The sequence below is a fragment of the Ammospiza caudacuta genome, chromosome 10 (assembly GCF_027887145.1).
Source record: "Ammospiza caudacuta isolate bAmmCau1 chromosome 10, bAmmCau1.pri, whole genome shotgun sequence".
Classification (NCBI taxonomy): Eukaryota; Metazoa; Chordata; class Aves; order Passeriformes; family Passerellidae; genus Ammospiza; species Ammospiza caudacuta.
This window is the reverse complement of record NC_080602.1, coordinates 13396627-13423476: the sequence shown is the minus strand read 5'-3', so window position 1 is coordinate 13423476 and position 26850 is coordinate 13396627. Positions and strand designations below refer to the sequence as shown.

The 26850-nt window shown below is 38.5% G+C and overlaps 1 protein-coding gene and 1 long non-coding RNA gene across 4 annotated transcripts in view; one reads left to right on the top strand and one right to left on the bottom strand.

The window, feature by feature from the left end:
• Nucleotides 1–26850, bottom strand: part of APBA2 (amyloid beta precursor protein binding family A member 2) — an 80350-nt gene that overhangs the window by 19257 nt on the left and 34243 nt on the right. For 2 of the 3 annotated variants that reach the window (XR_009275105.1, XM_058811248.1), the window contains exons 2-6: nt 14459–15464; nt 7793–7873; nt 6580–6616; nt 1791–1936; nt 439–474 (exon numbers count right to left, since the gene is read on the bottom strand). Coding sequence is in view for 2 of the 3 variants with exons in the window: in XM_058811248.1 (XP_058667231.1) it covers nt 439–474; nt 1791–1936; nt 6580–6616; nt 7793–7873; nt 14459–15427 (1269 nt within the window). In the remaining variant the exon portion in view is untranslated. The remainder of the gene's footprint in view (nt 1–438; nt 475–1790; nt 1937–6579; nt 6617–7792; nt 7874–14458; nt 15465–26850) is intronic. The other variant, XM_058811249.1, reaches the window with a different exon arrangement.
• LOC131561814 (uncharacterized) lies at nt 11898–13513 on the top strand. Its single transcript, XR_009275106.1, has 3 exons — nt 11898–11985; nt 12080–12189; nt 12995–13513. It is a non-coding gene; the product is annotated as an uncharacterized LOC131561814 (long non-coding RNA).

Below are 26850 nucleotides of genomic sequence, written 5' to 3'. Positions count from 1 at the left end.
TGTTTTTAACAGTGCAATGTTTCCTGTATGAATTGTTCCAGCTACTATGTGGTGAATTTATTTTGGTTTTAAATATCAACAATAACAATAAATATACAGTAAGTCACAGGCACAGGAAGAACATCTTACTGCTTTGGTTAGTAAAATCAAAATAAGCATTGCATTCAAAAACATCTCCCAGATAACAATGGCTGTGCATCTGCAGTAAACAAATCACAGGTATTCAGCAGGAGAAGGGCAGCAGACAGGCACTCCAGCAAATGAACAACGAAGAAAATGAGTTCATTTTACTCCATTCACTATTCTACTGCAGACCAAAGAAGAAACCAAAATGACAACTTTATGAGGATCTGTAATGAAAGACATGACACGCCATGGAAAACAAGGACAACAAAAATGTAAGTAAACATTAGCATTCAAGAAAAACAGTTTACACACCGCTTTTTTCTTGATTTTAGCCGCCTTTTGCATCCTCTGAGGAGCAGCATAAAAAAAAGAATGCAGACAGATGTACACAAAGGGAAAGAGAAAACACAGTGTGGGAAGTCAGGAAAACTTGGACTGTGAATCCAGACTGCTGAAAATTAAAAAACTGGGAGCAGTGGGGGAATGATGTGCAAGAGAGAAAGATTTGTTTATACTTTATGCAGTTCTCAAGCATAATTGGATTTCATGGCATTGTGCACATTCACAATTGATTACAAAAGAATTGGTACTAAAGTGTTGTCTGTTATCAGCTGCTCCCAACACTTATCCTGCCAAATTTACAGCAGTCAAAAAGGGCAGCACATGCATCTTAAACCCAAGGTTTTGTCTTCATGTTGATCACACGTCTACATGTATCTGTTGAACAAAACACAGCTCAAGCCCCCTGCCATGACTGTCTAGAGCAGTCAGGTACCCCTGACAGATTGGGGTTGGTATTAATACATACAACAGTTTTTAGGGAGTTAATTGCAATCAACAATTACTTACTGTAACTTGAGATATCACAATATGCTAAATAGAAACAGAAAGGTTTGGAAAGTTTAAAGAACTGGACCTTTCTTGCATTCCACTTCTTTCTAAATGCTAAATCAATTATCAGTCATGACAATCTCTTGTAAGTGGCCTTTCCAAACTTGTTCTCTTCAAAACCATGCAAATTTTAGCAATTAAATATTTCATTGACTATGCACATACTTTTTCTCCTAATATTTAAATCTGCCTTTAATAGTGTGTTTATTCAGATGAGATATTTACAGCAGAAGTAAAATAACTTCTAAAAATCTACTACTTAGATTCTTAATCAAAATACTATTTTCTTTACAGAGCTCTATGAAGCAGTCTATGATACGTTATTACAAAGAAATTGTTCACTGTAAATAACACAAATCCAAACACAATAGCAATGAATATTCTTGTCCTAAAAAGTAATAATATAAGTAATAATATTGAGACTTTCTCAATTTGTACTAAGTTAAAGGAAGTAATAACAGAAGAGTAAAACCACGGTCAAAAAAATACCCCAGTGCTTTGCCACTGGAATATTTTCTAATTGCAATTTGCAATTTGTCTCTCTTGAATTTGTTAAACAGGTTCCAAAGAATTTTGAATAGACTCCAGAATAATTTCTATTTTGCTGTATGAATTTTTAACAGCAAGCACTGTAACCTAATGGTATTCACAATACTGATGTATACTTACCTAACTGCACCTCAGGAGAGGTTTGAGGCTGCAGATCCTGCAGCACTGAGGGATCAGCTGTTAAAGGATCAGAGAGTATTGTAGAGGCCAGGAGGATGCCCTACCTTGACCCTGCTCACTGCCTCCTGGGCCTGCATCATGCGGATGTTTTTGGAGGGGTTGCGCTCGGACAGCAGCTGGGTGGAGCCCAGGTAATTGGCTGCAAAGATGATTCCATCAATGAGGTCCTCAGGTTCACAAGGCCCTGGAACTGACAGGAGGCATTTATGGTTACTGCCTTTCTAAGGAGTGGGGAGGTGAGAAATTGAGTAAAGACATTGAGGCTTGAACAACCTTTCTAATTCTGGGACTGTGCTCACCATCCTCTTTATTCAGCTGTTAAGCTTTACATCCAACTTGATTAGATTGACAGTAAGGAACAGTCATTCCAGAGTCTGGCTGAAATCTCTTTATACTGAACATTTTTTATGCCTCAACAGTTTTATAAAAGAAATGTGCTTTGAGCTAGATCCACTTGATGACCTTCTAATGCATTTTTTTAAGTATAAAAATCTTGTGTAAGGAGAAAAATGACACTGAAGGGGAATGTTAATTTTAAAAAAGGCTTATTGTTTGGTGTTCAATTTATTTATAATTAAGTCAATGTGGAAGATTATTATGTGGAAAGAATATATGGTATGCTATGCTGATTAAATGTACTGAAATAGTGGTTTACACATGCATCTTTCAGTGAGCTTTCCTATCCTTCATATTCCCATTCTAATTTAGCAGAAGTCTTCCAACAGAATATAAACATGATTAAAATGAGTGACTCTCCTCTTTAGGCAGTGTTGCTGACACTTATTCATCCCTGCAGATCTCAAATCCACCTGCCAGAAATCTCAACCCCCAGCAAAAACCCACAGTCTTTGTGATTCAGGACTCAAGGTATACAAACATGTAGATATATATTTATAGCAGTCCTGTACTCTTCAGAGACATGACATTAACTAACAATGCTCGTACAAATGGGAGGGATTTGGTTTGCTATCAAACACCATTGTTTTAATCTTCATTATATACCACAGAACACATTTGATTTAGCTCACATCTGTACAAATCCAGTGATGGTTTAGATCTTCATTATAACTCAGAATAGAATTCTGTGGAATTTAAAATTTTTGAAGTATTGGGAAAGCATTAATAAATATCTTGATAATCTCCACTAGAAGTATGAAAACCCTCAAAGAAATCCTTGAGAAGCCAGTAATTTAGAAGTCAGTGAAACTCTTCATAAAGGCCAAGTCTTTCAATAGCTCCAAAAACAATCCTTGTTCTTGCAGCCTTAATTCACTAAAAGAAATCAAAGGGAATGAAAATTCCACCAGAACTCTGCTCCTGTATCGCTGCTTTTCTGTGCTAATATCTCTGTACCATTATATTTTTCAGCAGATGGTGTGATTTGTATGGTGCCTTTTCTGATGGTGTTATTCATTTGTCTTTTCAGGTCTAGAATTTAGTCTCATACATCTGTACTTCTACAGCATGCAACATAATACTCATGTTGCATGATATTGACATCTTGTTTCAAGGGTAGCAGAGAGGGAAATTAATTAAGGACGTGAATTTAATGTTAAGGTAGCAAAACTTCATTAGATACCTGTATCAACACACTCACTCAAAATTAAAGTAGCTTTAATTTTGTTTTCTTTCATTCACTTCGGGCTAAGTAAATGAGGCTAAATTGAATCAAGATTGCTTTAACTCTGAAATAGGCTTACCCACATGTTTAAATCAGTTTAAGTAAACTCCCTTAGTAGGTAATTTAGATTAATTTTCTTGAAATGTTTGTGTCTGAAGACAAGTAAAACTGCAATTCTTTGTGCAAATTCTCATATAATCATTACTACATCGAGCAAAATGCCCAGGATATCTTTGGGGTCTGTGCAACCTATGGATGCTACAAAGGAAAAAACAATTTATTCTCATGTTTTGGCTGTTTGTGACAGCAATGGTGTTTTTAACTAATTTGTATAAAAAATAATCTAGGGTGTTAAATAATTTTATAATCATAGTGTTATTTATTTGGATTTTTTAAAGACTGGGGCTTTTTTGGTTGGATGTCATTGGTTGTCTTTTCAGAGCTTTAAAAATGTTGTTTTGCAGAATCATTATAGTAGAAACAGTCAGCTACATCATGTATAAATCAGCAGCATGCAGAAAATGCTTACAGGGGTAGATAATAGAGAAAAAAAAGACATGTTAGGCAGAAAATATTTCCAACATACATTTCCCATCATGAAGGCAATGTAAACAACTGCCAGGTAAAACAAGACATCTCTTGGAAGGATGGAATCGTGCTGAAAATTGCCAGGGTCAAATTGGGTCACCTGGGTGTTTTCTTCCCTTATCTCTGCCTGCTTTAAATAATGCAAAAATGCAGACTTGGCTGAGGTCCCAGCTCATCAGAGCACTTAAGCATGCCCTTGACTGCAAGTGTGTGCAAAGGCTTACTGATGAGGAAGGGAAGAAGGAACAGATTTCAAATGTGAAGGTTAGTTTGATGTGAGCAAAGATTGGAATTTTATGTTGCATATTAGTGCTTAAACATTAGATAACTATTTCTGAAAAATTTACCTGCAAATTCCTGCACTTGTCATGGCAATAGAGATTACTTGGTTTTCTGCTTGTCTATTAATGTAACAAGTATAAAGACAATTCTAGACTAAATGGACTATGTGGGAACATTTTTTAATTACTGTTTGTATTCATAAAATAAGAAAAAAGAAAACTCAATCAAAAAGAAATCAATAATTCAGCATAACAGAATTAGTTAATCTGTTAAGAATGCATTTTTACATCTGCCTAACATCACGTAAGCCAAGGAGTCAGACAGTATTTAGAGACTGCACTCTGAGCACAGAGCTCAGTTTCCTGCTGAACTATCAGAAGTCACTGAGACCTTGGGATGTGTGGCACTGCAGCAGATTTTTCATAAGGAATAAATGGACACAGGGCATAGATCACCTTCCAGAATATCTATCTACTACTTCCATATTCTGGCTGACTTCTTTACTTCATCATGCTTGTTACTGTGTAAGGGAATAAGATTTATGGTGCTAGGACAGAGTGCAGAACAGCCAGAACCACTGAACATAGAACTAATTACTCCTACAAGCATGTAGTGGTGGTACTACTACTAAAATAATTCTAACAGTAAAGGATATTTAGATACAATAGATTAAAAGATATTTTTTCTGCTTACATGGCATATGAAAAATATTATGTATTAATAGAAGTATAGATATAGCTGCTGTAGTTAAGGAGTCATGCTGAAAGTGCTTTAAAACAGAGTAGGAATATAAAACAGAATATGGCAGTGGTATTGCTGTCAAAACTCAGGGAACAGCAGCAGTGTTAGCTGGCAAAATCTTTTCTTATGTGCAGAAGGGTCCTGTACTTTTTGAGACTCTACATACAAATTAATAATAAAAACTGTGCTTTTCTCAGAGTTCAGAGAGCAGTCATGTAAGCTATCATAAGCTCCTAGTGAGCCATGTATTTATTTGTATTAGACAATGCTATATAATACCTGCAATAGAAAAAGCCTAATAGCTTATCCTCACATACTGTCCCACTACAGAAAAAATCAGAGCAAGCAAAATGATTGAACTAAAAAAAGGTATTGTATTATATTATGTAAAGGGTATCCTGACCCCTTTCCAGCAGAGAAGTGAGCTGACTGGTATGTAAAGAAAAAGACATAACCTTTTTATCCCAGTAAAATTAAAATGTGCAGTTGTATCTGCAGCACCACAAGGGGGGAATTGTCTTGGCTGCTTTAAAGTTCTGTACCTGCTGGCCTTGCTTTGTGCCTGTCCACCATGCAATCAGCAGATGCTTATTACAAAGCATCAGCTTCCTTTCTTGTCTCTGCCACTCTTGGGAAATGTGTTTAAAGGTACCACTATGTGGGGCCTGTTAGCCAGTACATGCCAAGTGTTCCATGTGATATCCCTCAGGTGTCAACCTGAAGGGGCAATCTTTGAACTTTCTTTAAGTAAATTACTGAAACAAAACATGCTTGTCAAGATGGTGAGATCAGGGAATAAAAGAAAAATGTGTTGGATATCCTAATATTATTCTAAATTGAATTAAGTTTTCCCTGAGCTGAGAACGGCATTAGAAATTAAGTTTTTCACAATCTTTTAAGGCTTCTATTGTGTGTGTTCATGGCAGACCTGAAGGATCAGATTCTTGAAAATGTCCTACTGTCTTTTCTCACTTTACAGTGCAGTCATTTTCTTTGCAGGAAGAGCTGTGTGCATTTTCCCTGTGAAAGGTTTTTCAGCTGTCTGTTAATCAGAGAATGGTAATGTTTCTCAGTACAATCCTCTTTTATTTCTGTTCACCTGATTGTGCTAATAATTTTTTTTCAAACAGAATATATGTAATAGCACTGCAGAAGAGATTGAAGAAACATGTGAAAACTTTGCTCTCCTGAACAGAGGTTGGATTACCATTGTTTGGTCAGTATGGGAGAACATTTCCATTCGTGCTGACAGCAGAGGTTCCCAGAGTTTAATAATGGGCCCTGAAGAACACAGTGCTCTTACACATTCATAAACCTCCTCCTGGGGCCCACTGTTACACCCTTTATAACATATTCCAGATTTGTAGCTGTTCTTCATTTTCACCTGAATCCTTCTGGGAGCTCTACCTGCTCCTCCTTTTTTATCACCACCAGGCTCCCATTGCCATAAGGAGGGTGAAAATGTTAAATACTTCCATACTCAAACTTCTCAGCTGTGTTCTCTTGGGTTTGACTGGTTTTTAGAACTGTGATCTTTTATATATATTAAAGTATTTGCTTCCACTTCTTCCTACTTTAATTATGGATGATGTCAAACTTACCATCAACAAAACTTGGAAAGGAAGACACTTTCTTTGTCTGTTGAGAAATAAAAATGGTATAGCTGTAACAAAATAAGTTTCACACAACGAAGTGAATTGTTATTATATTTAAACAGGTGACCACTGTTTAAATATATGACCACTATTTAGGCACTGTTTAGCACACAACACATCACAGTTATTAACCCAACCTAACTGTTACACCGTGCTCTGTACTTAGGAGTCCCAAAGTACTTTAAGATCCCACCAAACAAAAAAATAAGGGGGGCAGAAGGAAGACCATGAAATGGCCTAGGAAGTCTGATGTCAAATGAACAATACAAACCAGCAATTCCCAATACAATCAGTTGCCTATTAGATCACATTGCCTATTAGTGATAGCCCAGATTTCCAATAAGAATATTTAACAATGTTTTACAAAGCAAGATTCTGGGTCTGTGAATGAAAAGAACTGTCCCTGACTGCTCAGTACATAGAATTACACTTAATCTTAGCAGGGGCCATAACAGTGTTCTTCTTAGGCTGCTGTCCCTAGAAGAGATACAGTCCTTCCATTCTTTGTTTTTTGCCAGCCTCCTCAGTTGTTCCCATTTCCAGGAAAGAAGCTGATTTCTCCATTATGGGAAAAGGCTTTAGAAATGTGCCTCTTCATTAATATAACAGGCTACAGGCTAAATATGTTATGGTTTAGAGATAAGAGACTTCTGCTTTTAAATCTCAATTTCATTTCATTGTGTCTAGCCCCAAGCACAACTCATTCTGCATTCTCAGATGTCTCCTTTGCTCCAGTCTTCAGTGACAGGAGCAGGTCTGTCTATCACTGTCTCTTCACAGCTGACTAAGCCAGGACTGACACTGGGAGGGGTGGGGGAGGAATGGAAGCAGAACACAATTTCCTTTGGATGCCACTTTTGCACTCCAATAACCCAAAAAGACAACTTCTGAAGTGTTCTCCCTACTCTGCATGTCATCAGAAAAATTTGGGCTTGAGTACATGCCATAGACAGTTACATAAAATGAATGAGGCAGCAAAAATTCATGGGTATAGTTCAAAGCCTTTTCAGAGTAGGCAGATATGGTATTTATTGTCAGTGCAGGAAAAGAAAGGGAGCTTAGGTTTGTGTGAGAGAGGGAGAAGGCTGACAGTGTGAGGGCTGCTGTCCCTGCTGGAAGCTGGCTGCAGGCAGCACCACTGGCAGCCCCAGGTACTTACCTCGGGGGGATTGTTGTTGTCAGCTGGGCCATTGAGGTCTGAACGCTGCTGCTTCCTGGGCTGCTCTAAACCATTGCACATCTGCAGGAAAAAAGAAAGGATTTCACATCCATTACTTATCTGAAGTTATTTATGTACAATCAGTATTCATTACTGGTACCAAAATATTATAATGTGATATAGCAGTTGGTATTTCCTACTGTAATTTAGCAAATATCAGTTTCACATAAAAATGTTAAGCTGTTTAATTATAATAAAGTATCTACTTTCATGTAAATAATAAGGCATTTCAATTATCATTAAGTAGCAGTTACAGTACTGATTTAAATATAAATTATTTTACGTCAGTGCAATTTTTTCATATGAAATTAAGTCAAATGCTATCATGTCCAAATAAATCAGAAAGCAAAGTCAGAATTTTTTAATGTGTTTATTCCCAGTATCGTACAAAGTCAAAACAGCCCTAATGGGCATCTCTGATGTGAAAAACAGAATTCTAGCACTGAATGTAGGATTCTGTTTGTAGGAGATACTTTGTGGTATTTCCTTCCTTGTGGGCCAAACAAATCTACAGGATGCTGGCAGTACAACCTCAGGCATCAGAAGAAATGTGAAAGAGAAAATATAAAATCATACACAAAGAAAACACTAAGTATTTTAAACTGCAGAACACTCCTTTTTTTCCTGTTCCAGTAGTCTCAGGGGCAGAATTTCTTCTCCAGACCTGACCCCACACCAGCACCCAGCATGGAGAATGCCCACGTCCTCTAAGTATTGAGAAAGTTTTCATGGCCCAGATTTTCAGTGTTACAAATCTGGAAAACCAAGGTGATTTCTGGAACAAATCTTTATGGTTTAGGATATTTAATTTTCCCTTTTATCTTAGTTTCTCTAAAATGTATAAAAATAGGGCCAAAATGCCACTTCCATTATAAAGCTTCAGAAATAAAAACTTCTATCAACAATTATGAAAATAGAAGGATTATTTGAAAGGGTCAGCCTGAATGTTAAGTGGGAATATACCGCCTTGGTTTCTGACCTTTAAACACAGTATGCAGCTGCAGGCAAAACAAGTCTTTATGCTCACCTCTAGAGAAATGATTTCCTATGACTAATATTTAGTCAGCTAATGAAGCAGGCACATTAGAGCTCAGTAGTGACAACTGTCAGGTAAGACAACATACACAAAGCAAGATTCACCCAAGTAGTAAGCAGGACTTTAAGAAAGAAATGACTATCTGATCACAGGAAAAAAGGTCAGACTTCACACTCTTCTTTCAAAAAAGACTCCATTCCTTATGTGTTAGTTCAGGGGTGGTGCTAGTACACGTCAGGAGTGAAGAGAAATAAAATTCTGATGAGTAATTCCAAGTAAACAAGTCAAGATTGGGAAAAGAGGAGTCAGAGTAAGTTGAGAGGTCTAAGCATTCCACAAAATTATTTCAATACTCTATCAAATTTCAGTAGACATTAATTTAACTTCCAATTTATTTTTACCACCTCAAAGAACCTTTTTTTTTCTTTTCTTTTGTCCTTGCATATATTTAAAATTGAGAACCATGGTGAGTTTCAGAGAAAAAGCTCTGCTGAATTTTTAGGGAGATGTAATTAGGAGCACATGCAGCCTTCTGATTTAAACTTCCGGACTTCTTTGTCACTTCTGCATCTTTAGGCAGCAGACATTGATTTTGCTGTCTGCTGGTGTCAGGAGCTGACTGCTAAAACTCTGTGACTCGGCCAATTAGCTCAGAGAAACTGGTTTTGTTTGAGACTGTTTCAACAGCTTAGCACTTTCAGTAAGTACTTGGTAACTTTGGGAACTGTCACTTGGTAACAGATATTTATTAGTTCTGCCCCACAGCTGCCTAGGGCACACAGGACAATGCAGAAACCTTCTTTGATACTCTTCATTTACACCCATTTGTGTTTTCTACAAACTGTTCTCAAATGTATCCCATAATATACAGACTGACTTCCAGCAAGACATTCCTAAGAAATTTTCCTAAGACATTTTCCAAACTGCCTATCATTTTAGTTTCTTCACACTGTTCTAAAGGTGAAATCTTCTACAGACAAAAGACTCCTGGATTTGGATTCTGCAGCAGCAGAGCACTGTCCCCATGCTGACAGAAGGAAATAAATATTTGTGTCAATACTGAGCTCTACCAGCACAGGCAAGAGAAGCCCAGTGGCAGCATTGACCTGTGCAAAGCTTTTGGAGGGGGAAAAGAGATAAAATACAATGGCTTTGCTAAATTTTCTTTAACAGATTTTTGTAGGGGTCTGTAGTCTGTCTCTGGAGTTCCATGTTGAAGAAGTAGAAGGACACAGCCTCTGTGAAAGTTGTGCAAGCAGACTGTCACTGCAGGAGCTTGTGATGTTCCTACTGGGGCAGTTTGTGCAAGCATATTTGGTTAGGTTCTCAAAGGTATGCCAGTGTTATGAAAGAATGGTAGAGAAATGAGAAGCAGTAGGATTCAGTGTCACAGGCAGCATCATTGAAAAGCAGACTTTCCTCTGAGGTCCTCCTTTGTAAAGGAGGCAAATTTCATGGCAAATTCCTGTTTCTTCAAAAGGTTAGAGGTGGGATAGGTGTTGGTGCTCTTAAAAACATTTTCTATTATTGTTGGTAAATAAGATTTCCTTGAATAAGGTAGGAGAGGACACATTCTCAGCATTCTCACATTCTAGGTTTCTCTCAGACTTGTCTAGTGCTAATCATCTCCTTTAGTGCTTCCCTAGAAGTATTTACAAATAAAGGCTAATCAAGCCAAGCTCATATATCCCTGAAGTTTTGAAGCCTGAGCACTTGTATTTAAGACAGGAAACTGGCCCACACTGAAAGTCAAACAAGATGCTTACTTTGTTTTTCTTTGTTAGGTGTTTCTTATAAAGTGACTGTTTTCTGGGGCAAACTCAGCAATAGGAACCTTTAAAATCACATTTGTTTACTTGTTATTTAGCAAATGTCTTGCAAACAGAATGTTAGCACCTATCATAAGCTAAGAATTAATAGCTGTGTATTTTAATGGAATGTAAATGTAAATAAGCAGTAATTCTACCTATGTGAGGCAGGAAAGGAGAGGAGGAGAAACATGAAAAAGCTAAGGAGAGCATACTATGTGCATAAAGCAACAAATGCACATTCCTGCTTGCTCATTGTTTACAAAAACTGACATACACGTAGTATATCTTGATTTAACCTAGAAGCATTTAAATCTACATTTATTTAAAGATAACTGAGGCAAAATAGTGCTCTATATGCAGTATGTGTGCCTCTATTATCCCTTTCATCATGATCTTTTGTACTGTGAGATGCACACTTACAATAACAGCTCTTTTAGCAAGGTGACAAAACCAAGGCTCTTCTATGCAGCTTCTCTGCAAGCAGTAAGTTTAGCATGCAAATCTACTGACAATAGCCTTGGGTTTTTTTCCTTTCACTATGGAAGAAATTGAATTATTGTAGTTGGTTTAAATATTGTAGTTAGAATTATGGCTATCTTGGTTTCACAAATGAGACAGATTCATTTAGGTAGTGCTCTAATTCCATCCATCCCTTTGACATTTCATAGTAAATATAAATAAATAAATATTTCACAGTAAATATTAAACCAATTGAATGCCCCAGAAGAAAAACAAAATCTTCTACACTTTATCTCAATTCTTTGAGGTCCAGCATTAATGCTAAACATCCAACCACACCTTGTGCTTAGGACTTTTAAGGAGCTACTAAGAAAAAATGTAACTTGGGCATGTTCTAGATGGATAATGAGATGATTGGCTCTTGCAATTAAGAGATGAGTATTGTGTGAATATTAAGAGAAGCTTTATTGATGTATAGTTATGTTATTGTAGTTTAGATGTCCTCTGTTCTCCCCACAGTTCCCTTTTGCCCCCCCTGTATTGTGACCATCAGATAGCCAGGGCTGGCTAGGCCAGGTTAAAAGAAGGTGTGCACAGGTGTCCCTTGCATGGGGGAATGGAAAAGCTTGGTGCTGGGGGGTGAGGCATGGCAACACCTGACCTCCAATCAAGTGACAAGAAAGCAATTCCACTGATAAATGGCACAGAAGAGCTGACTGACAGACTTTGGGAGGGGCCAGGGTTGGCTGATGCAGCCCCCCCAGGGGTATAAAAGACTGAACAGTCATCTTAGAGATGAAGCAGCTATGTGGGAGGCAGCCTGGAAGGTAGCTTGGTCCTAATGCTGCAGTTTTTTTTCCTTATTTAGTCCCTTTGTTGTATTTTTGCTGAGGTTTTAATAAACCTTTTAAATTTTTAAAGTGAACAGTTGTCTCACAGGTACTCAACTCTTACTCTAATGCCCTCACCATGAGCCTGATTTGTGGGTAAAGCTGAGAATGATTATCTGCCGTAGGTGAGAACACAGCAAGGTAAGACAAGTTTTGTCATGACACGCACATTCAAGTAATGCTTACCAAAGGTTATTGAACTTGTTTTTTATTGTTTATTTTACATCCCTGAAGGCTTGGGTGGGTAGAGGGATGATTATCTCCTGACCATTTGTGAGCCTCTGTATCTCTGTAAGAAATACCACTTCACACTCTTTACCTTGGAGGCTTGGGCTCTTCTCTTCAGTGAAGTGCCCACAGCAGCTGTGCCTTGTTGCCTTTCTTATAAGTGAAATGCTTGCCTTGACACCCAGTTTAGCCTGATTTGGAGTAGATACCTGTACTGCTGTATCTCTAATTTCCTGTCTCCATGTTTGAAGGAATAAAACTCTGTGCACTGTCCAGTGCTCTCTGTCCATTCAGACAGGAGTTTGTGGTTGCTATTAAAAGTGGTGGTATAAGCTCAGTGGCTTTATCCAGCCTGGGGTTACCTATCACAGCAGTGCTTCCCTCCTTATTAAATAAGATTAAAGTATTGCTCCAAGACTGACAGGAAATAACAATCAAAGTTCAGACAGGCAGTTCAGAAATATTTAGGTACTTTTGGATTTTTTCAGATGGGACAGTTAAATCAATACCCAGGTGTTACACAGCCCTCAGCTGTTAGCAGTCTATTAAGAATGACAAATGCAGTTCAGCTCAGCTTCTGATAAATAAGTTTCAATGCAACAAAAAGTTATTGAAATGAAGGTCTATTTCGAATATTGTCTTGAACGGGCAATGTTCAGTGGGGTGGAAAAACCCAACAATTACTTAGTCAAGCACTGAGGAATTCTTTCTTTTTCAGGAATTCATGTTTTGTTCTGCAAATACTTTGAGAACTTGCAAGGAACAACACTCCCAGTAGTAGCTTTTGGAAGAAAGTCCATCACTGAGTCTAGAACATGCTACCTCAGCCTCTGTGCTCCCAGCCAACACCTAGTAGCTGTTCAAACCATTCAGCATCAGCAGGCTTAGTCTCTAAGGGACTTCTATGCTGGCAGTAGGGCACTGAATATAGTAAGTTGCACAATTTGGTTATAATTATACTTCTGGAAATGGAATGTAGTAATGAATATTAAAAACTTGCTGCAGATATGGGAAATCTGAAAATATCCCCTTAAGACTTTTTTTGTTCACAATTATAATGAAGGTCGACCTGTTTCATCAGCATATACTTAAGCATTTGATTTCCTTTTACTGTTTTTCAGAGGAATTAATGTATTTTAATGGAATCACCTAGACTAAATTGTTTAACTGTGGGGCACTTAATTATAGAATATCCTATTTACAGAGTTGATAAAGCTGAAACAGGAAACTTATGCATGTGAAGTTTAATAAAGCATTTTAATTAAAGATAAGGCAAAATAATTCATTTATCCTTAGTAGTTTATGATCCAAGAACATTTTATGTTCTACCTCTTTTAGGTAGATCTGTTCATTGCAGAAGATAACTAATATTGAACTGCATATAATTTTAGAGATGCAAAGTCAAGGCTTTAAAATGGCATGAGGGAATGAGGTATATCTCTCTAAGAAGCAACCATGTTCAATTTGAAATGTCAGGGGAAAAAGTCACCCCTCTTTCTCTTTAGAAAAGCTTGAGCTTCATTCTTAGATTCTTTTTCTGGCACTCAGCATTAGAACAAGAAAAGATCATGCACAGTTTAAATTAGGTTCTACATCATTCTTGTGATAAAACTGCTTAACAGCATTTGTGGTAAGTGTAAAGCTCTTATTTCTTCCTCCTTGTCAAGGTCAAGATATGTCCAGCTAGTAAAAAAAAATCCATTGCAATATGCAGGCACTTCTTGAAGGTTTTTTAACATATACAGTATCTAGATTTGATATACATTCTATCAAAACCAGAAAATTATCAACCACTAAGGCAATGGTACAGGAGCAAGTAATGGGAAAAAAATACTACTATTTCCATTCTGACCCCGGTTTTAAGTTTCTCCAGACTGTCACTGCAGAATGAAAATAGTGTAAAGAAACTGGTTTTGCCCCATGTATCTGGAATACCTTTGTTTGAATTGTCTCTTCTCTGTGCAAAACCTCTTTGCTAGATCTCTTCATCTGCTGATTACATTTAGCACCTCTTTCTAAACACACAATGTGATTAAGTGAATGCAGTTACAATAAAATTTAACATACTGCTAATACATTTACATATTAATAGATAGAAAAATATTGCTAATTTTGTTTGGAATAACTAATGTAACTCTTGCACAATGCCTCTGACAGTTTGTTTAAAAAAAGCACCTCATACCTGCTCCTGTGGCCACTTCTGTCTGTCCTCGGGGGATCTTGACTTGGCTTTAAAACCTCGATGCACATCTGCACTGTGCTTAGAGGCAGATGGGATATTCAGTGATTTTGGCCTCCCCTCATGCCTGTTAGCACTGTGAACAGCTTCTCCCTTTGAACAAGTCTCTTTGTAGTCATGTGCCATGTTTTCAGTCCCACTGTGCTCTGGACTCATTTCTGTTGTACTGTTAATACTGCTCATGCTCATACTCATTTTGATTTCTGCTACAATCTGGTCAATGTCCTCTTCCTGCTCTTCCAGCTCAGCATCCTCTTTTCTAGAATGGTATGGTGATATTCCCTGGGAATTTCCATTAGCCTCTGCTGGGTAATAGTCCTGATAGTCACCTTCACTTTGACAGTACTGAATGTTTTCTTCTTGGTCTTGGATCTCCAAAGATGATGCTTCATCCTCCAAAATCTGAATGCCATTATCTTGACCTTCCTGCCACTCTTGCCTGTCCATCACCTCGTTTTCATCTTGGTGCTGAATTTTGCCTTCAGCCCATTCTTCTACAGCTTCCTGACATTCATCTGTTTCAACATGGTGTTCCTCATGGGGAGCATACTCCTCCCCATTGCAGTCCATTCCTTCCAGGTAACTGTCATCCTCTGGACAGTATCTGATGTAGTATGTGATCCCCTCCTCTTCTTCTGGCAAGCCTTCATCGTAGTCCTCCTCCTCTGAAGTGTTGTTTACATAGTCAGAGCTGGAGTCACCATCTCCACTATGGTCATTGCACTCATGTTCCACAGGGGTAGGACTACCTGCTCTGACAGTTGCTAGTTCTGCCTCCTTTGCTGCATAATCTTCTATGGGAAGGTCACTTTCTTCATTTTCAGGCTCCCTGTTGTGAGATGAAGTCGGGCAAGCTCTGGCTCTGTGATCCAGCATGCTGGCTACAGTGCTTTGATGTTTCCTGTTTGCCATAGCCAGCTCCTTACATGACAATCATTTCCAGCAATTACTGCAGGGAAGATAGAAAAACACACATTCAGGAAAAGGTCATCAGCAGAGAACAGTGATGTTAATAGGAAGCAATCTGATAGATTCATTTGGTAAAAAGCCTGTGTTTGTAGATATTTCATCAAATTCAGACAGCTAACTTTAAAAATGCTTATGCTATGGAACCATGAAATCAGAGTAATAAGTTGTACTCTGAAAAGAACAGATAAAGAGAAGGTTCTACATTTGTGCTAAATGTATTCTAGTGTAGGCTCTCTTCTGTCAATTTGACAGAGAATTAATCCTGAACCTTGAAATTAGTTTTCAATTTCTGTTTCTTGCCAGTAAGGGGTTATGCTTTGATCACTATGCAGTAAACGGGACCTCTTTTCAATTTTCAGCTTAGGCATTTCTTTAACGTGTACTGAAAGCAAACATTTAGACTCTGACCTGCTCTTACCAAAACTAAAGGGAAATAATTCTACTGACTTGGCAGTCACATAGTGCACTAAAAGATAATGTATTGGTATTAAAAGTGTTATTTATAAAAAGCACTTGCTGGTTTATTAGCCCTTTCTAGCTGGATGCCATGAAATATCTCCCATTGTTAAATCAAATATTGCTTTTAGAATTAATTATTTCAGTTGGAAAGGACCTACCACAATCACCTAGTGCTGACCAAGTTAAAGCATGCTTTAAGGCCCTCATCCAAATGCCTCTTAAAACACTGACAGGCTTGGGCATTGACTGCCACTGGAGGACTGTTCCAGCACCTGACAATGCTCTTGGTAAAGAAATGCTTCCTAATGTCCAGTTTGAATCCAGACTGTCATGATTTAGCTTTGAACCATTCCCAACCATCTTATCACTGGATACCTTCTCTGGGGAGAAGTTCAGCACTTCCCTGCCCACTTCTCCTCTGGAGGATGCTGTAGAGGGCAATGAAGTCACCTCAGCCCCTTTCCACAAACCAGAGAGGCCCAAAGTCCTTTGCCATGCCTCAAAGGACATTCCCTTGCAGCCCTTTCACCAGCTCTGCTGCCTTTCTGTGCACACACATGAGGATCTTCTCATCTTTCTTAAAAGATGGGGTCCAGAAGTGCACACAGCACCAGGTGATGCTGCATCAGTGCTCAGGACAGTCCTATGCAGCAGGACAATCCTCTTTTCTGACCAGCTGGTCACTGTTTGGCAGAGCCCAGGACATTCTTTGCTCTCTGGGCTGCCACAGCACTTTGCTGAGTCCTGAACTGCTGCCACCCAGCACCCCAGAGCAGAACCTGGCATTTAGCCTTAAATTAATCCTGGCCCAATGCTCCAATCTATCCAGATCCCTCTGTTTTTTCAGTGTCTAATCTATGTTCCAGGTAAAACACACATAAACAGTAAAAGCTCACTAATTCTTCCTGCTTAACACTTGTGCTACTTTAAACTGTGCTTTTTTTGGTCTAAATACTGGATTCTAAATAAGTAGGGGTTATATGAACTATATAAAAATACTTAAAATAGCTAATTCTAGACAGGCTTGACAAGTGTGGTCTGCTGCATGATTTGGAAGGGGGAAATAATCTACTTTTAGTATTTGTGTTTCTCTGTGTTTTATTGCTGTATCCTTGTGATAAACTTGACCTGTGCAGTTACTTCATTGGCATGAAGTGAGATCAGACTCCTCACCTGGACCACACAACTGCAAGAACATTTTGATTTAATCAGTGTCCAAAGGCTTGGGCAATAAAACCAACATGGAGCTAGAGGATTAGAGGAGCAATATAGGGAGTAATTTCTTAGGCATTGTGAACTTAGAAAATAAATCCTGTCACTGTAACCTTATCAATATCCCTGTAGAAATTCTGATAGCACAAGAAACTCAAAATCCTGAGTTTGTGAGAAATCCAGGGATCTGATGTATCTGTAGATTATGGCAAAGATATCATGTGGCAAATCTATCCCTGAAACATGGGCTCTAGATTCTGAGGTACAAAGGAGAGATGATGTTAGTAACAGGAGGAGGTATGAAAGGAACCCATCATATGGAGCCCTTTTTAGTTATTGTTACCTTGCAGAATTAGTCCTGACAGAATAAAGCTTTAAATTAAATAGTGTATCTGAAGAGAAGTTTTAAAGGAGAAGATCAGTGAAGGAAAACCTCTCTGTGATTACTTGCCCCTCCTCACTATTGGAAGAACTTCCAGACTAGCAAGATTTTCTCAATGCACTCTGTATGTCCACTATGCCTTTAATAATAATGATGATACTTTTTTACTTTGGAGTCAGTTATAAAAGTCAGAACACCAAGCCATCCATCCACTAGGGTTAGTCTGAGTCTAATTTAGTCAAAGTCTGATTTAGTCAGCTCTTACTGCAATCTAAGGATGTTTCTATACTGCAGTATAAACAAAATTTATTGGATTAAAATAGTAACCTAAGTAGTAATAGTAATCTAAGCCACAACACTGCAATGCTCTGTACAGGCTGCAAAAAACTGCCCATGAGCAAGAAAAATTGCTTGTATGACCATTTCAGGCATGAGAGCACTACACAACCATGTCTAAAATGAGTTAAGATGGAGAGCTATAATAATTTTGAATGGCACTGCAAGGAAAATAAAGATCTCATCTAGTTCAACCAATTTTTTTTCAACAACAGAGCAAATTAAGTGCCTCTTACTGAAAGAAAGTTCTCATCTGCAATGGCCTCAATCTTCTAGTGGAAATATTATCCATATTAAATAATACTTAAATATTTACAGTGCAGTTGACCCTGCACATAAGTCACAACAGTGTGGCTGAAGATACAGAAACAGAGATCCTGTAACAAGCACAGTTTGAAACCCATGACTCAGATTTTCCTAAGGCATATGGAGATGAGAACCCTTTTTTTAGCCAGTATAATAGAGTTTTTCCACCCACATCTAAGGCTCTTTATTTGATATCCAGCCCTAAAATTGCCATAAGTGGTATCTCTGCAGTGATAGCCCTTTGTAAATTCCAGTGGTGAATGCTCAAAGATGTTGCTTTCCTGCAGGAAAATGCAGTGCACTGTAGATATTGTAGAACACTTTGCAGGAAGCCACCTGGATGTGATCTGAGAGCCAAAAGGCAGGACAGGAGCCTGGGGAAGGAGGGAGGGGTGGCTGGTGAGTGGAGCTCCATCAGCTGTGGGAACTGCCAGCCTGAGGCACTCCTCAGGTGGGCACTGCAGTCCTGCCCCACAGGGACCTGCTAATGTGCAGCATCTGCACTGTGTGCGAAGAACTTTAAAAAAATCATGGCAGACTGGAAATTTTTTAGAGCATAGGTGGTAAGAAATAGAGAAAATAATTCCTCTCAAGCATGACTAGCACTGATATAGTGGGACATGGGAAATGGGTTTTCAGTTAATTCAGCCTGAATGATGATTGAGGACAGTGCTTTACCCCTGTATGCTGGAACTGAGGCAAAATGAGCTGGATTTTTGGTGAGAGGCAATGCTGATCTTAATGCTATGGAAACCGAAGTTACAAAGCAATTTCTGCACAATAATTACAATTCTAGTTGGCCTACTTTGCAATCTTCTCAGGCACTACTCTTAAGGTAACAAAGTACTGAAATAAAAAGGCAGAATTTATTATTTTCAGCCTATGAATTGCAGACTGAATGTGCACTGATTACAGCATCTTCAAGTACAAAATGTAACTTCTCCAACTGTACCAACACATCAGAATTACTGAGCTGAGTTTTCAAACACCAGTCTGAGAACTGCTCTTTATGGAGCTGCACATACATTGCTGTCAAGGAAACACACAGCTGTATTTAACTCAAATATTAGAACAGCCAGGGCAGCCTAGCTTTCTTCCCCTGTATCAAAATATCTCTCAAGCTTCCTAGCAAAATGCTTTAGTCACAGATTAGGTCTAGCATAATCTGAATGTTTTAAGCTGTTTCATGTCAAGCAGCAATGTTCCTTAGGGCCACAGGTCTGAACTCTTCTGTCTTCTCACCTACAGAGACATTAATCCTCAAGATTTTAAATATAAAAAAACCAGAATTTTGACTTTTTTTTCTTTTAGAAATGCAAAAGATACAAAATTTTTACTATGTGTTCTGCTACTCAGACTACTGCACGCAGCCTTCTGAGTCCCTGATTGCATGGGTTAGTACTTTAGCTGATATTCACATCAGTCACTGTAACTTTCTAACATCATAGGTATCTTAAAAAATTAGAAATTGGAGAAAATACTGGACTTCTATCTTGTATTGCTCAGTGTTGAAGAGAGGAGTAATGATTTGCTGGATCCAGAGGCACTTTATCCATAAAGGCTCCAGTTGAGCCTACAGATCATTTTCTCTGCCTGGTGTAAGACTCCCTCCTACTCCTTGTATCTCACCTCCCTTCTTGGTAGCAGGGAGTTAGGTCAAACTTCTACATCACTCCAAGCACATTTTTCCATTTCTGGCTGCACTTGGCATGAAGTGTTCCTGGGAACATGGATCAGTGCTGGATCCCTGTTTACCTTCCTTGGGATTCAGTAATTTTATCTTGCTGAGACAAACCCTGACTTCAGTTGTACAGTGCATCGCTAAACTTCCATCAGTGTTGGCAGGATCAGTGAATAAGGGATCAGTTACACAGGGTTCTCAGTAAAAATGCTTTTCTTTCAATAATGGTTTTACTTTATTTTTCTTAATTTTCCCCTGGCTCAGCTGAATGTTGAAAGGAAAATCAATCTCCAGGAAACACATGCTGCATTTCCATGTGAGAGCAAAAAGGAGTATACATAGGGGAACCAATTTCTTCTGCTCTCAGAAACAGAACTACTGGGTTACAGCTGGAATTTATTCTAATCAGTGCTCATTATACTCATTAGCTTTCTCCTGAGTTTGCTGCACCTAATCCCAGACAGCTGTAGTGAGGGTTTTGTCAACCTTAACACTTCTACATCTTTTCACCTGTGTAGAAAGGTCTTTTACTGTCTTCCCAGTAAAAGAGACCAATTAAATTAGCTTATGGTAAACAATTACAAACATGGTGAAATACCCAGTATCATGCTGCTGCTGGTGGTTAAAGAACTGCATTGCATCTCTGCTTGATTCACAAACTGAATAGCATTTTAGTGGGAGCAAAACAAGTTACTTACATTTAACATGCACAGTGGTCTGAGGTTCTCAGAACACCTCACAGTGAGTGAGGTTCTTTTGGCAGCAAGTATTCTTTTGCATGCTTATGTACAGCCAAATGATTTTTGAGCCCTGCTGTTCCAACTTACAGGTGAATCTAAGATTTCTATTGGCCTGAATTTGATATATTCACTTTGTTTTGCAAGGCCTCTTTCCTGTGCCTTCTCCTCCCCACGTTTGTTTTTCCATTTACTCCTCAGTCTTTCTCTCACACTTCAGATATCTGCTGCCTTTGTCAGTTTTGACAAAATTGACGCCCTAGTTTTGCTTCCCTGGAATTGTTCAATGCCTCCTATTTTCTGCAGATATCCTCTGCAATCTCACTGCTATTAAACTGGTTTTACTCTTTATAAGTCATGTTTAGATGGAAGTTATAAGCACTGGCACACAATTCACTGCCAGGGGAGATCATAGCACGTACAGCCCACACCTCTGCTTCTCTCTCCTGAGCTGTGCCGTGGATGCAGTGCTGACTGAAGCTGTTCCATATGTTAGCCCTATACATTCATCATCCAGAAATGCTGCAAAAAAGAAAAAACAACACCCAACCCTCTTAACACAGTCATATGTTTAGATCTGCCACATTCATCTACTTACTCAGTACATCTGTAAGTGAGATAACAGTATTTTTCAACAGAACTGCATCAGAAAATTCATGATTGCAGGGCTTTATGCTAATTATACCAGTCTCTTCTCCAATAAAGATAAGTGGAAAAGAATCTAACTTCAATTAATTCAAAACAATTTTTAATATTAAACTAATAGTATTTCTCAGTAGGCTTTCATTACAGAAGACTTAATAGGCTCCCATCTGCTAAGTTGGTCCAGAGGAATTATGACTGATCCTAGACTGGGAACTGGAATTTTTAATAAGCTGATAGCAGAACATGAGCCTGCTGTGACTGTGTCAGATTCTGTAGCCTTTTGATTCCCCAAGGCCAAACTGCATTAACTTCATTTTTCAGTGACTCTCCAGACCATGAGAATTGATTATGCAGAGTTCTAGAGTGCAGGGTGACTGCCAGCTCCTCTAAAAGCCGGTTGAACTGGGATCCCAGCTCTCAGAGGAGCCCTAATCCGGCAGTGTCAGTGACAGCAGACTGAGCATGTGACATGGCATTTTGGAAGGAGCACAGTCTCTAACAAAGGGAAGGGAGGAGGGAGCACAGCACAGGAGGAAGGGGCATGCTGGTGCCTTTGCACAGAGGGGTGACACTGACCTCCCAGTGGTGGGGAAGGAAAGAGTCCAACAGTGAGGACTACCACAACACGATTAAATTAGGGTCATGTTGTGACACTCCCAGTGCCACCTCAATGTCGCTGAAGTTGTCTCAGGCTGGCACAGCCTGCCATACAACTTATTAGCCAGGTCCGTTAAAAATGTCTATTCCTTTTCTCTGAGACTTTTGAATTTAAAACAAAAACACTCTATAAAACACCAACACATTGTTCAGGGAGGGGAAAGGCCTAGGACAGAAACTTCCATTATTAGGACATAATCAAACCAGTCCTTTTATGTCCAGGATGTTAGATCTGCATGGCAGTAAATACCTACAAACACAGTCATATGCATGCATATCTCTTCCTCAGAGCAAGCTCAGCAAGGACAGCATTGCAGCTTTGGGCCCAAAAACTGTAAACAGTGAAATGAGGAGAGCAAACTGGGAGGATCTGACTCCATAACCTGAAGCTGTAATTGGACAAATGAACCCCAATATGTAAATGGACTGAAACTTATAAAAGTGTGAAAATTCGTGACTCGGGGTCCATCTTGGGTAGAGCCACAGCTGAGTTCTTGTACTGCCCAAGGTGTATCCTTTAAAGGCCTTTTAATAAATCCCTACTTTATTCCTTTAACATTGTCTAGCCTCTGTTCCAGGCAGCCTCTTTAGGCATCAATACCACCTGCCTCTCATTTTTTTAAAGGCACAGTTGGTGTAGGCCAGGAGGAAAAACAACTGAAGACAACTCTAGATTTGGAGCTACTGAGTGTTTCAGAGCTTCAATTAATCATCTAAATATTATTTTAATATGCTTAACATAATTGAAATAGAGACTTAGAAAACAGCAAGAGATTTGCATGGGAAGCAGAGCAAGAATGATTCTTAAAGAAGTGAGGGAAATGTGTGGGGGAGCAGAAAATGAACAGCATCTAAAAATAGATGGCATTAAAATACATGCCTTTGCAGTTATCTCAAGAGTAGCCACTAGGGTCTTCCTGTGTAGCTAAGACAAAAAATAAAATCTCTTCTCATTCTCTGCTTCCTCTTATGTGTCTACTGTGAATCTGAGGTAGTCACAAAAAATCACTGAATAGGCAAACAAAGAAAATATTATGTCCATTATGAATCATCATTATCCTGGTTTTATTGGTTTAACAGCTGACAGCAGACTGAGAAATTAAAGTTGTGAGATAACAAATGCTCGTTTCTGTATGCCAGGATTGTTTCATTTGCAGTTTTGCAGAAATTCTGCCCAAAGCTACAATGGCTGCAGTGAATTAGATACTGCAAGTACACATCCCTGTATCCACAGGCAATGCTCTTAAAATGGAGCAGCTTGTCCTGAGTACAACTGAGCTACAACAAAATGTTGTCAGTGTGCAGGGTGCATTCTCAGTAGAACATGGACTGTGGATGCACTGGAGACAGGAACAGCATCTAGCCAGCCATACCCAGTGCACCTCTCCTCAGCCTGAAACCACCAACAAATGAGAGATGGTGTGCAATGGAGTATCTGTTAAACCACATCCACAAGTACATTTGGGATGTTTGATTACCTCACCTGAGAGTGAGATCTTTGCAATTACTTTTCTATGGGCTTGAAAATCTTCTGTTTTGTGATAGAGGGGTTTTCGAGATGATTTAACTATTTTTCCTATTTTTAAAAGATTTTGCATTCTGAATTATGTTCTTGCACATTTTTTCATGGTATATAGTATTTTTTCAGTTTGGTTTAATCTAATAAGTTCTTAAAATTCAATAATTACCTTGTAAAAGCCATTCCAAAAATGCTCTATAACTGGCACCCACCAATAGAAATTAAAAGTAGAACAGAAAAATGCTAAAGACAGTGGCACTATGGCACTGCAGAGATGGTATTCTTGAGCATATATCCCAGCTTTTATAGTTAAAAAGATTAGCTATTTCCCTGCAGCAGAAATAAAAGTGTGTAATCACATATTTAATTATCTTGTATTGTTGATGTGGCTTAATCATCCTTTAGGGTTTAATTTCCCAGCTCAAAGAGTGATACTAAACCTGTGGTGCTGCATCCATACAGATGTGAGAGTTAGGACAAATATCAGTTTTGCAGTGCTAAGCCTGCAAAAGCTTAGCAAAAAGAGAAAAAGCCAGCAAAATCAGAACCTTATTTTAAGGCCCTTTAAACAGGGGGAAGCACAGAAGCAGAATATTTGTATTCAGCAAAATGAGACTCCAAAATTAAGGCAATGAAATTTTATGGCTTATTCTTGTGACTGCTCTGCTCCAAAAGATCAGTTTCAAATAATGAAAAAGTACCCCTCAAGCACACAAAGCTCCAGTGATAGCTATGCAGAGGCATCAACTTTGAATTTCATTCCATAATAGGCACAAATTTTAGCATCTTCTTATGATTATTGTATCTCCTAATTTACTGAGAACAAGGGAAAAGTATAGGATGTATAGGAATAAGGGAAAGAGATACAGGAGTAAGGAAAAAGTATATTATATTTTAACATTATCATGCATAAAGAATATATGGCATTCAATTAAAACACATTCAGTCACTCGAGATAATGGCAATCCATCCAGAGCTATGGTAGAATTTTCAGTCTCTCTTAGAATGGATTATACCAAGCTTTTCAGTGCTTTGCAGAGTGAGTTTCTGCTGACTGTGGAGGCTACTCCAAAGCCTGGTGATCTTTCTCTCTTGCTGATTTGTATGCTTCTTGGCATCTTGCAATTTCCTGGGTAAGGCTTTTATCTCAATAACAAGGCTGCTTTCTGTACTGACTTGCACTAGATGATAACAGATCCCTCTAAGCATAACATGAGGCAGTGCTGCTGTAACAGTGGGGAGCCATGTGGGTGGAATTCAGCAATGGAGCAGACACTGGGGGCAGCTGTGTGAAACCTCCTGAGGTCACAGTTGTACATATCCACATTAGCAGAGCCTGGCCTTGCACAACTGACATGCAAAATCATCACCTACTGCGAGTTCTCCAAGTCTAACTAGCATTTTTCTGGTCAAAATGCTCATAAAAACCAGCCAACTGAAATAAATTTCCTTCTTATCTCTATTTACTGGTATACTTTGGAAAAGATTATTCACTGGAAATCCACTAAAGAAAATCTTATGCATTTGGCCCCTGATATAAATTTAAATACTACCTTAGGGATAAAACTGATTCTATGTAAAATGCCAATATATGGAATTATTCCTTTTTGTCTGCAAAAATTCAGTGTTTTGAAATGGATTGAACAATGATTGTAAAATGTATTGTGCAGTCAGAAATGTTGTATAAGGGTCAGACAAAATCTACTTTTTCTGGACTATGGAAAAATATTATCTGCCATGGCAAATTCCTAGAAGAGCCTTTTAAGCCACCAAATCCATACAGTGATGGGTGACTTGGGGGTGTAAATGAAAGGTGAGGCAGGATTTGGGGACTTCCTCCAAGGCCAGTACTTTTGACAAGATATGTGAATTCCAAATTTCAATGCTATTAGAGGAAAAAATGAAACTACAATAAATAGGTCTTGACAGTAAGAAGCAATATAACATCTCTTGGTTGCTTGAGATTCTCTTCCACAAGAAAACAAGTCTAAGGTGTAAATGTGGCCATTTCCCTTAGCAGCAGAGCCCCTGCCTGCTGTGAGCCTGGCAAGCCCTGGCACCCAGCTCCAGCCTCCTGCAAACACTCAGCTGCACCTGAGATTGCTGCTGGCTGCAAGGAAAACAGGTTTTATTGAACCTGACATGCAGTTAGAAGGGAAAGGAAATTGGTTAAATTTAAGCTGTTTGAGCAAGCTTTGCACTCTGTCGCTATCACACAGCTATAAAAGGACCCAATGGGTGTTGGATAAATAGGTTTTCACACATGCAGGAATAATTTTAGCTCATCACGAATTTGAAACCTTTAATTTTTGGAACTGTGTGTCAGACACACACACTCCCACTTGCTGCAGAGAGAAGTAAGGCTTCTCTAGCAGGTCATGCATGTTACACAACAAATATACAAGCAAATATATCTCTTATAGATGTTTACATAAGAGATATATTAAAATCTATAACTTCATTTCCTTCAGTTCCTTCTCCCACTAGAAAAAAACTTCGGAATCTCTCTAGAAAAGTTATGGTGCTATTCTAATACTATAATAATTCAGAAAGATGAGTTAGCTTATCAAAGAATATTTGAGGAATGCCAAGACAATAGTATGGGTTGTGACAGTACTTCAAAAAATGTGATCTTGCAATTTAAACATCATCATTTAGTACTTTGAGGATTTATATAATGGGATAAATTTATCCATAAACAATATCAGATTAACTATAAGGGAGAGTTATTTAATTCAACATCACCATTATATAGGCATAATGAAAATGCTGCATTTTGGTCACATCCAGTTCCATCTGAAATACAGCAACCACATATATTCCTGTTATTTGTGCCTTTGAAATCAGTTTTTTCTTGACAGTTTTCAGAAAGCTATGGCTGTTTAAGAATTAGCTCTTCAGGGTGGATGCAAATATCCCAAAAGCATTTGTGTCAACCCTTTTTATCACATTTTTGTCTTTTAAAAGCCAGGCACGTGGCTTTTAAGATCTGTCACTTGTTGCAGATTTGTTTCCACACCCACCAGGAAACCACACAGACTTGGTGCATCTAAACTCCATAAAACATTACTCTCACCAATACAGCTGTATTCCACTCCCTTTATTTTTGTTGTGGTTCCACAGAAATACTGATGAAAACTAAAGGTTTCATCCTGGCTCAATTTAATTTACAGAGAGGCTGCTTTATTATTTTAATACTATAGAATTATGCCTTTAATACATTTTTAACTGTTTTGCTTTTACTGCCATCAACTTCCTTAATTACAATAAGTGCCCTCAGCCAAGTCCGTATTTCAGAGTATCCCTTCATGCAAAGAGGTGATAGCAAAGTAAAACATAATAGCACTGGAAAAAAAGGGGATATTCTAGAATGCCAGTATTTTTTTTTTTTTTCATTTTTCCATTCAAAAGGAAGAGAAATTCTTAAACTTG